At 35.0% G+C, this 12,293-nt stretch overlaps 1 protein-coding gene across 3 annotated transcripts in view; it reads left to right on the top strand.

The window, feature by feature from the left end:
• Window positions 1–12,293, top strand: part of FMN2 (formin 2) — a 363,611-nt gene that overhangs the window by 319,981 nt on the left and 31,337 nt on the right. For 2 of the 3 annotated variants that reach the window (XR_011996328.1, XM_026003374.2), the window contains one exon: window positions 12,038–12,187. Coding sequence is in view for 2 of the 3 variants with exons in the window: in XM_026003374.2 (XP_025859159.2) it covers window positions 12,038–12,187 (150 nt within the window). In the remaining variant the exon portion in view is untranslated. Of the gene's footprint in view, window positions 1–12,037; window positions 12,192–12,293 lie in introns of those variants that run through there. The other variant, XM_072732906.1, reaches the window with a different exon arrangement.

The following is a 12,293-nucleotide window of genomic DNA, read 5'->3' as shown; positions in this document are numbered from 1 at the left end:
ATTAAGTTGTATAGCAATAATACATAAATTATGGTGTCTCTCAATGAGTCTACATGACTATGAGGAGTATTTTTTAATGGAAAAATCTATATTTGCTTTCAGGATCAGAAAAAAACTTATGATAATAAGAGAGTTATTAAATGCTGGAAATAGGAAAAAATGGAGTTGATACCTTCCTAAAGGAAATGGTTGTAGATAGGATAAAAGCCATGTAGGTAAAGAACTTAGTCTTGATTGAGAGGTGCCAAAAGTCCCCCTGCCTTTAGAAATAAAAATGCAATGATATATATAGAAAAAAATTAGAGTGATGATTTTACTAATTATGTAGATTAGCAAAGTGAGGTTGTCATGGAAGAGAATTCAGGACATCGTAAAGAATAGAAATAATTTAGTAACAAATTTAGAGTATATATATGTATAAGCTGCAGGAGATGGAAAAAGAACTGCCTTCACATTGTTGACCATAGTTACTGTCCGGTTCCTAGTTTTAGAGACTTCTAGTTGCTTGGTGTTGGGCATCTCTGTGACTTACATTGTCCTCTTAGGGCCAATCAGTGCCTGAAAATGTGTCATATACATTTTTAAGCTTCTCTTCCATGTTTTATATAAACTGATACTTGTTCTTGTGTTGAACTACCTTTCTTCTAAGAGCAGTTGGGTGCTTTGAGAACACAATTATAAGCTGCAGGAGATGGAAAAAGAACTGCCTTCACATTGTTGACCATAGTTACTGTCCAGTTCCTAGTTTTAGAGACTTCTAGTTGCTTGGTGTTGGGCATCTCTGTGACTTACATTGTCCTCTTAGGGCCAATCAGTGCCTGAAAATGTGTCATATACATTTTTAAGCTTCTCTTCCATGTTTTATATAAACTGATACTTGTTCTTGTGTTGAACTACCTTTTTTCTAAGAGGAGTTGGCTGCTTTGAGAACACAATTACCCTGAAGGTGGAAATACCATAGTTCTTCATTTTAAGAGAAAAGAAATACCAGTTTGTCTTCTTACCATTCTGAATTCCTCTGACTTTCCATTGCCTGAAGCAAAATCATTGGCATGAGAGTATTCTGTGTGCTTTTTAGAAGGGATGGAAGACCCCTCAAAGGCCTTTTAATGATGAACGAAGGGGATTTATTCTTCCTTATTGGGGTAATAAAATTTGTTACACTTCATGTAAGTTCCTATGGGGGTGGAGGAAGGACGTGGAAGTGAGGAGGATGATTTGGATTCCAAAAACTGCAGTTACTTGTGAAAGGTTTTAACTGAAAATAGATCTTTCTCTTGAGATTTTAGTTTGTTCTGGAGAATAATGTTACAAAATCCAGCATTGCACAATAAAAAGGCAAAAGCAAGAGAAGATTTATGATGATGATCCTTGGCAGTTCATTTAAACTGGTATGCTCTCTTGGCCTCATTTTTAATACTGAGATGCTTTATGTTCTTGGGTCTGCCTATATGAACTAAATTAAGTCATAAATGTGCAACTTTTATTCTGTGTATAAACTGTCATTTAGCATGTGACCTTTTTGCTATACTCCAAATGGACAATGGCATTGAGAGAAGGAAGGGATAGTCTCAGAGGCAACAAAAAAGAAAGCCCCCACCCCCACCCCAGGCCCACTCAAATGGGGCCAGGACTAAATTGCTGACTCACTGAAAGGCCACTCTGATCATAGAATGTGCATAAGAAATGACCTCATCAGACCCCTTCACTTCCACCCACGAGTACAAACATAGCAGTGTCTCAAAATAGCCTGAACTGCCACGTTGGCAGTTGAGCCAGGGAGGGAGGACTTTGGTCCTAAAGCTTGTTGGCATTAGCATTAGAGAGAGGGGAAATTAATAAATGACCTGTTCCTGTCTGCACAAAGCTTGGAGAAGCAACAGAACATAAGAACAACTCAGATGTAAATTGTAGTATTAGCTTTACTGATAACTCCAGCTATATTTGTAGTAGGAAGAAGGGGAAGTTGGATTAAATGGATTTATTACTTTCAGCAGGCCTCTTTGCTTAGCTGGGGACTGTGCTATGTCTGTTAACGAGGTGCCAGGAAAATTGGTGCCTGTGTGGATGCCTGTGTTTGTGCATGTGCACACACACATAAATGAAATATATGTCATGGAATATGAGCCAGTCACATGAAATAGACTCAAGAGTGGTACCTGGGTGGCTCAGTGGTTGAGCGTTTGTCTTCAGCTTAGGTCGTGGTCCCAGGGTCCTGAGATCGAGTTCCACATCAGGCCCCTGAGAGGGGAGCCTGCTTTTCCCTCTACCTATGTCTCTGCCTCTCTTGTGTATCTCTCATGAATAAATAAATAAAATCTTTAGAAAAAAGAAATAGACCCAAGAATAAAGGATGAAATCCCTTACTGTTCATCTCTTACATGGTGCCAGGGTAAAAGGATGTTTTTCTCTCTACATAAATGAAGTGAGAGGAATTCTTTCAACAGGAGTTACTGCGAACTTTTTCCTAAACAGAATGAGATAAACTGCACAGATGAATAGGGAAGAATGGGTAATGTGGTCACCCCACTACGGCACTGGCCTGTTGTCTTGGGAGACTGGCACAATGATATTAGTTTTAATTTGTAAATTAGCCCTGTATTGTCTCATAATTATGTGAGTTATCAGAAAAAAAGAAATCATTCTCCTTAACTTATCTGTACAAGCAACAGGCACCAAATCTTTTTATACTCTGTGAACATACCAAAAAGTCTGAAGAAGTGGTGGCTAGTGATAATAGAACCATCACTTATAGATCTTACTATACTCCTGACAACTCCGTGAAGCATATTGCCTGCTTGATCTCATTAATCCTTATAAGGATCTGCATAGGCAGGAAGCACTGCCATATTCACATTACAAATGAGGGGACAGCTTACAGGAGAGTTCATTAAGTCAGCAAGGGTCCACTTTGGGTAGAGCCAGAACTAAATCTTGGTTCTTCTGATTCAAAACCCTTGTTTTTTTATGTCAAGCATTTTTTTCTACTACTGAGTTTCTAAAGATCAGAGTTTTTTCCCCAGAACTATCTATGCCAGTCATTCAGTGGAGAATCATTCTCGAAGCAAATATTTGCTGAACAACTTCTATGTGCCAGGTATTGTTCAGATGCTAGGGATAAAGCAATGAACAGAAGAGATAAACATCCCTCATAGAGGATGAATTCTGGAGGAAGACAACCAACAGTGAACAAGTAGACAAATTATCCCCTATTTCTGATGGCAGTGAGTGCCTTAGAGAAAAATAAAGCAGGGATATTAGATAAGTCCAGTGTTGCAATTTTTCTTTGGCTTTTCATGCAGGATCTCACATGAGGAGGTAAGTTTTGAGCAAAGATCTCAAAGAGGTGAGAGGCAGCCATGTGGAGTTTGGGTGAAGAGCATTGCAAGCAGATGCAAAAATGCAAAATTGGAATGTCATGGCCTGTGAGTCTAGATGAATGGGAGCAAGAAGCCAGTGGGTAAAGATCATTTGGTATTATTATGTTAACTGGAGTGGAAAGTGTCTTTGACATCGATAAAGATACTGATGACTCTGAAAATCAACCTTTTCTTTTCTTTTCTTTTTTAGGTTTTTAGAGAGAGAGAGAGAGAATGAACAGAGTTAGGTGCCACCAAAATTGTTAGGCTTAAAGGCAAGGTTTTATATAGTGCTTGACTGGGGATAAGCCCTGCTCATAGATGGGAAATAACTGATAGCAAGAACAGACAATATATTATTTTTAAATATTTTGTTTGCAAAGAACATGCTTCTCCATATAGATCATAACCTGTGGCTAGAAAATGCTATTTTAGGATAATTACTAGCACCTCTTTTGTAATAAAAACCAAGTTTTGAGTCATTCTTTATGCACACAGTTCCCAGACAGAGAACTGCTTTAAAAACAGATGAGGAGTTTAAAAGAATATAATTCTCATTTTGTGGTATGGCCCCTTTTCAAATAAGAAAATCAAAGTGGTCTGTTTTGATTATCTGTGGAACATAACTCATAGTCAAAAATGCTACCCACTAGAGGTCTTTCAAGCAATGTTCTAACCTTTTAAAAATATTTCTAGAATGCCATTTTGAAAGGTGCTTATAATAGCCATTCTTTGTGTTAGCCTTTTGTATGTGTATTTGTAATTCAAAAAAATTCTTCATTATGGAAAAGTGAAGACATGTTCTAAGTTAAAGAATGTACAGTGATCCACCATATAGCCATCACCCAACTGCAACAATTACCAATGTGGTTTCATCTATACCCCTACCAACTTGGCCCTCCCATGGTATTTCTGAAGCAAATCCTCAACAGATCTAATTTCATCCATGTCTATTTTAGTATGTATCTCTGAAAGATCACTTTTAAAGAACATAACCACTGGGACACCTGGGTGCTCAGTGGTTGAGCATCTGTCTTTGGCTTAGGTCGTGAACCCGGGGTCCTGGGATCAAGTCCCACATTGGGCTCCCCGCAGGGAGCCTGCTTCTCCCTCTGCTTGTCTTTACCTCTCTGTGTGTGTCTCTTATGAATAAATAAATAAAAATCTTTTTAAAAAGAGATAACCTAACCACTTTTAACCCCTAAAAATAATAAGAACCCCTAATGTTACAAAACACCCAGTCTCTTTCAAAAATCTAATCAGTTCGTATATATTATAAATGTTTTTAATTCGTTACAGTTTGTTTGAAACAGGATATAAAGAAATTCCAATCTTTATAGTTAGATTATATCTTTTAAGTCTTTATAATAGTTTCTTCTTCAATACTTCTTTTCCCCTTGAAATTTATTTATTGAGGAAACTAGATAATTTTTTCTTGCCTTGGTTCTAGCTTTTGTAACAAAATACCATATATTGGGTGGCTTAAATAATAAGCATTTATTTCTCACAGGTCTGGAGGTTGGAATGTCCAAGATCAAGGTGCCAGCAGATTTAGTGTCCTGTGAGGGTCCTCTTCCTGGCTTGCAGACCAGCTGTCTTCTTGTTTCTTCACATGGCAGAGACTGACATTCAGGGAATAGCTCTGGTTTCTTCTTCTCATAAGAGTACTAATCTCATCATTGGGGGGCTATATGCTCAATACCTCATATAAACCTAATTATCTCCAAAAGGTCCGATCTCCAAATACCATCACACTGAGAATTAGGTTGTCAGCATGTGAAAATTTTGGACACAAACATTCAGTCCATAGCAGTAGTATGGTGTTTCTCTAATGTCTGGATTTTCCTGATCTTATCCTATTAATGCAGGTAAACATGATCCTCTGTCCTGTATTTCTTGAAGATTAGTAAACAGCTCTAGATGCTTAGTCAGTTTCCGATTTAAATATTTTGACAATTATTTTGTAAATTGTGGTATGTTACCAAGTGGAAGTATATCATATTTGGTTGTCTTTTTCTGTGATATTACTAGCCTTTGACAATCAATGTATAGATGAATTAATTTATAAGGAATTGTAAAATGGTGACAATTTTGTCATTTTTCTCAGTTATAGAAGAAAAAACATTCTCTCATTTGGCATAGAGCTATTCAGTGATTTGGTTCATATGGGAAATGAATATTCTTTTTCCTTAGTTTTCCAGTTTTCAGAATAATGAGGTGGTTATCTAGCATCTTCCAACATTAGGTAAATATATTTTTTAAAGTTTTAAGCATTATGATGAGTTCATTGAATGAAATATATTTTTAGAGATTTCAGTTCTTTACACTTATTATTCTTACTAATACAAAATATCCCATCTTTAAGTTCACTTCTGAGTTATTTTTGATAGGACCTTCCTTACTATCTTCTTTGATAGGACATTCCAGATTCATTTTGTACCTTTTTTCCCCCGTCCTGGATTGAGCTATTTATTGAAGCAGCACTGGGTTCATTATTTAGAATGGTCCTTGGAGATCACAAACCTGGGTTGTAGTTTTATTGGTATTGTAATTAGTACTGTAACTAGACTTGTTAGTAAACAGAGCTAGAATTAAAGTACATTGTTAGTTCATACCAGCACTTCCAGTTCAAATTCAGGACAGAGTTCTTAACTGTAAGATCCGACATCCTGCATCCTTTCCAATGTTGAGAAACCTGAGCTGCCCATCCTTACATCAGAGTCTCTTCTGTCGTCTTGACTTCCTGAATCTCATTTTCAAGTAGATTCTTCAATAATTGGGTGTTAGAACAATATTTCTTCAATTTGTTCATACTAAAAACAGTCCTCTGCCCTTTACACTCAAAAGTCAAGTTTGGTTGGATATAAAACATTTGGTTCACTCTTTCTTTAGTATCTTAAATATATTATTCCACTGTCTTCTGACATTGGATATATTCTAAATATATGATGATAGTAAGGGGTTTTTTGTTTTGTTTTGTTTTGTTTTGTAAGGAACTTGGGTTTTTTGAATGATGACCAAAGCAGGTTTTTTTCTAATTTTTTAAAATACAGAAGTTTTACTAGAATATGTCTCAGGGTTGATTATTGACATGCCCTTTTAACATGTAGTTTTAAATATTTTTATTTCTTTCAAAATAATTTTCTTGAATTCTATTTTTAAATATGTGTTCTATTCCATTGCTTTGGTTATCTTTTGTAGGGCCTTAAGAATACATCTGTAGGAATGTCTTGGCTTCTATATTTGTAACTTTCTCTTTTCTTTCTTCATTTCTCTTTGATTTAAAGTTTTTTCTTTCATTTTATCTTCTATTTCTACTATAAATAATGCCCTTTTTATTAACTCTTTGGTTTCTAGTTTAGTGTTCATATGTGAAATATTTTATTTTATTTTTTATTTTTTTATGTGAAATATTTTAAATTCCATGGTTCTTTCCTAAATTCTATCACCTCATTTCTGAGTTTTTCTACTTTAAATTGTGTTTTTTTATAGCCTCTATTATTTTATTAATTTCTTTTAGCGTGACTTTAAATTATTAGCCAACAGTTTTCATCTGTTTATAGGTCTGTTTCTGGCAGGTTCTCAATTGGTCTATAGAGCCATTATTTTATCCCTGGTTTCTTTTTTCTCTTAATAACTATTAAACATAGGACTTAATCACAATCTCCTTTCAGTTCCTTCTTTTTCACTCTCCTTCTCTCTTTTTTTTTAAATTTCTTTCATTCTTTCTTTGTTCATCAAGGCATAATGTATATAATAAAACAAGTTCAATGAGTAGCTACCATTCAAACATGATTCAGAACAGCTCTGTTGCCTCAATCTGTTTACTCCACACCCCTCTGAAGAGACAATCATTATTTTGACTTCTATCAACATAGATAAATTTTGTATATACTTGAACTTCATATAAATGGAATCATATGCATAATTTTGAGAATGATATTAGCTATAGGCTTTTCATAGATGTCATTTATCTAATTGCGTACTATCCCTATCTTATGAAGAATTTATCCTTTTTATAATAATGAATTAATGTTGAATTTTTCCAATTTTTGTTCTCCATTTATTGAAATAATGTGACTTTTCTTCTTTGCTCATGTGACAGGTTACATTGATGGCTTTTCAGATGTTAAAACAATTTTGTATTGGGATAAACTCCAGTTGTACATGACATAGTATGCAGTTTTGAAATTGCTCCATTCAATTTGTTAATATTTTATGAATGATTTTCTACCTATGTTCACAAGGGATATTGGTCTATAAACCTTCCCTTTTTCCGTTCATTTGTTTTCAGTTTTTGTTATCAACATCAGAGTAACTATGGCCTCATAAAATAAATTGAGAATGCTCTCTGTTTGCTGAAAGAGTCAGTGTTAAAGTGGCATTATGTCTTTATTAAATGTTTGTAAATGTACCTGTGAAACAATTTGGACTATAAGTATTTTATTGTTAATAAAAAATATAACAACTTTATAAAAAATAATTTATTATTTATTTAAATAACAAAGTTTATTAAAGTTATTGGTAAAGGGTTATCAATTTTATTAAACTTTTCAGTAATCCAGCTTATGATCTTGCTAATTTTCTGTAAGGTTTGTTTTCCATTTCTTTGTTTTGTGCTCTTTGTATTATTTCCATTCTTCTGCTTAGTCAAGTTCAATTTGTTCCTTTTTAGTTTCTTGAGTTAGATGCCCACATTATTCATTTTATACCTCTATTTTTCTAATTATAAGTATTTAAAGTTATAAATTTTTAAGTATTGTTTTATCTGCTCATACATATTTTGATATTTTATGTTTTCAATTTTAGTTCATTTGTAGCTTTACTGCTCTAAGCTTTCCCTTTTGTTACTTGTGCACAATGGTAAAAAAGAAAAAAAATGATCTCATACTGCCTGCAAATTTTGCCCTCTAATATATCTGCATTTTCAATTTCCTTTGTCCTTTTGCTATCCTGCACAATTTGAATCTACTTCCAGCATTTTCTATCAATGCAGAGTTTTGCCATAAGAGGGAGTTTCTCTTGGTTGGTACTTAGACTTGATATATTCCAGACTGTTGCCAGCCCTTTCAGAACTTACTGTAGATCTTTTCTCCTCTTCCATGCATTAAAGTGTATAAAACCCCTTCCCATTTCAGCTACAGTTCTCAGATGTCCCTTAAACAATTTTCAGGAGTGCCTGTTTGTGATTCAGGAATTCTTCTGCTTTTAGGGAAGTCCCCCTGTCACTTTCCTCTGCCTCTTTCTATACAGACAATGTTACTAGTTGGGTTTTGTGTTATCAATGGTTTGTCTCCCCTGTTTGCATTTTGAGGTGTGTGGTGATATTGAACACAGTGTCTTTGCAGATATTTTTCTATTAGCTTTGATTTTTAATATTTCAGGTGCTCTTTCCGTTTTTATGTGGGGATTCAGAGAAATTTCAAAACAATTCTGCTGGAACTATCTTTTCAGAGCTCTATGGCAAGCTCAGTTGTATTACAGAGCAGTATATTTATACTGTTTTGTGTTTGTGGTGAAAGAAGCATAGTACTGATCTCTTCTAGAAAGAGCTTTTTAAGAATCCTGATTATAGGGTTCTTGATTGTTTGGTGACCTCTGGAGTTGTCTCTTACTATGACTGCTCCATTTTCTTTGTGTTATAACTACAGTTCTTTACTGGCTCCTAGTGTGTCATGGTCATTTCAAGAAAGTCTCACAGAACAGCCAGTAGTGAGGAAGGCTCCAAATAAAATGCCTGCCCTCTTTTGTGTTCTTATGTTGCTGTGTGGTAGATGGGACCCTCCTGGATTCAGATTTAGAAAAAAGAATAATTCAGAAAGAATGGAACCTATCCTTTCTACCCATTATCCAAGTGGGTATCTTTCATGTCATATAAGTTTGAATTAGCTGAATTGCCACCTAATACTGCACAGGATTATGTAACCAAAAATGCCTCTAGTATGCAAATTGCCTTGATAACTTGTAGAAATTATTGCCTATAATTTATTTGGTTACTTTTGAAAAGTGCTTCTGCTTTATTCTAGGGAGTGGGGTGGTTGAACACAGTTGAGATAGCATTTGGGATCCTCAGATAATGCTTTACTCTTCGTGTCATACTTAGTTGATAAGTTCTTTCACTGTGGCCACTTCCAAAAAAATGACTACATATATATTGTCGTCACTGACAATCATACTCAGCAGTTTCATGCATTGACTTCAATTCAGTTGTAGGATACTAATGTGTCTCACAAATTCATTAAGTTTTGCACAAAGAGCACTCAGTGAAAAATGCTTGATTTTATAAAGTTAATACATATATTGCTATTTTAGTTTATAATACGCAAGTACTTTTCATTTAATCTTTATGATAACCTTGAAAAGCAAACATATCATTCACTTTAGAGAAGAAACTGAAAAACTCAAAAGTTGCTGTCTTAAAGCTATGTAGGCAATATATGACAAAGCCAAGGGGAAATTATTCAATAATTACAATAATTACTACCAGTATCAGAAACCTCTATGCATGCCAGTAATTCAAAAATATCTCTAGGGAACATGATCACATGAGTATTTTTTAATAAATCAACTTCAATTGAATTAGTTACAGTATAGAGATAATTTTTAGTAAATATATATTTGTATTTCTTAATATACAATATAGAATATGCAGTATATGTAATGGGAAATAATATGCAGTACAAAATAAATTTGTCTCGTGTTAGAACAATTTGGAAATTAGTTTTTCGGAATTCAATTGTTTATTATAGTCACTACTTTATAGATGAAAAAGCTGAGTCAGAATGATGTGAAATGGTTTGTCCATGTAGCTAGTCAGAGTCAAGATTCAATACCCTGTGTCTTCTCATTCTAAATCCTATATTCCCTCCTTTATACCCTGCTGCCTCATAATAGAACTTTCAAAATGGTTTAAGTGGCTGAACAGATGAACCAACTCTTGCAATTTAGACATGTCTGCTCAAACAAATTGGCTTGGTCTGTAATAATCAATTTATGAAGTATAAATACCAAGAAATAATGGGAAAGAATAAAGGATTTGAGACCTAATTTCTGCCATTCAGGTCATAAATAGTCTTTAGGCACATAAGGAGAATGACCTGTTTTCTTAGGATGGAAGTATGTGTATACTTTATCAGTTTTAGTAAAATATGACCCAGATATGTCTTAGACTATTCATGCTCCCTGCCATCTACTCTCCTGGCAGTCCTCACCCCATCAACACATTCTGCGGACACATTCTGATGTCATTACGACAGCTTAGGGCAGCCAGATTCTCACATACCATATCCACTTCACAGCCTGACTCTCAGGACTGACTGACTTTACTGCGTCAATTTTCCTGCTAGGCTAACTAGGGAGAAATACATAATTCCCAGGAGCTACACATTTGATCAAATAAGTGATGCCATCTCTCCCTAGAATCTAAAAACTGGTGTCCTGGGGAATCTTGATGTTCAGAGACTACCATGAGGCAAGCTTATAAACAGAACAGACTAGCCCATTGGTCATAGTCAGGGTGGCTGTGAATTCTTGATTTTGTGTGTGATACTCAGTCTCCTTTACCTTCTGAGCAGATTCACCCTACACGTCTCATTTTATTAATGCTCATCTCAATTAGACATTTTTCATGTATTTTTCAGGATAAGGATTTGAAATCAGCTATATGACAAATTGAATATATACACAAATGTGTGTTAATGTATGTATGTATATACACATATTTTTAACCAAGCAATGCAATATGGCAAAATCAAATTGCCTTAGAAATTTTTACTTCATAGTAAATCAAACTTGAGCTTTGTGTGACAGCAAAAGTGCTGGCCCTCTGCCAGGGTAGGAAAAAAGGGAAGGAGGGGCAAAGACTATTGGACTGTCATTCCTTTTTTGCAGCAACTCTGGCCATACACTGACCAGCTGCCCAGGTGTCCTCACTATGACATTACCAGTTTTATTGGCCTAAGTCCTTTCCAGGCCATTTTTTTTTTTATGGGAATGGAAGACTTTTTGTTGAGTCATAAAGCTACCATTTACCAATTGTATGTTCTTTGTGAAGTAGGCCTTTTGAAACTCTTTGGAGCTTCATGTAGTTGTAGTATGAAGCAGCACCTTTTAAAGACTGGCACTATCTGTCTATTGTCACAGTGCTGGCTGCCATATTGGTACATTGGTATCCACTCAATGATATTTCCATGATCTGATGAGAGACTTCTTTACCATTTCTTGGGACTCACTTTTTTTTTTTTCTTCAGCAATGTAGGAAGCTGAAGTACATGTAAGCAATGTAAAATACATGTAGAATACATATTAGTTTGGGGACAAGTAGCTGATATTTTACTTCTTTAGAGTGTAGGAAAAAAGTATAGACCCATTACTTACAACATGTCCCAAGTTGACTACAAGTTTATTTCTGAAATATGTCAGGCACTTAGTGATTCACTTTGAAAATGGAATTGAATCAAGGGTAGTTATCAGTATGTGAATGATTCTTATCAGCAGCTAATATCTGTATCCAAAACTCTTAACATGAAACCGTAAGAGACTACTGTTCATGCTTGAAGAGTTTGAGTCCTCTTAGTAACAATAACTGCATGAATGAAATCAGCATTTGGATGAAGAAAGAATATCCCATATTGGAAAGTAATCATAGCTTTTATGCTTGTGTGTGTGTGCTTTGACAGCTTTTTGGAGACTACAGCCTATTTCTTCATGAAACCAAAAATTGGAGAGAAGGAGGTGTCCCCAAATGTTTTCTTCAGTATCTGGCATGAATTCAGCTCTGACTTTAAAGACTTTTGGAAGAAAGAGAACAAACTCATTCTACAAGAAAGGTAGGTTTTTTTCATTTCACAATGGCATTTTAAAACTGGTATTTTATTAAGTGTGACACCATTGGGGTTGCCAACTTTTATAGCCTGAATGAAAAATTAGATAGCC

Source organism: Vulpes vulpes, chromosome 13, assembly GCF_048418805.1.
Source record: "Vulpes vulpes isolate BD-2025 chromosome 13, VulVul3, whole genome shotgun sequence".
NCBI lineage: Eukaryota > Metazoa > Chordata > Mammalia > Carnivora > Canidae > Vulpes > Vulpes vulpes.
Note: the sequence above shows the minus strand (reverse complement) of the source record. Positions and strands in the feature narration are given on the sequence as shown.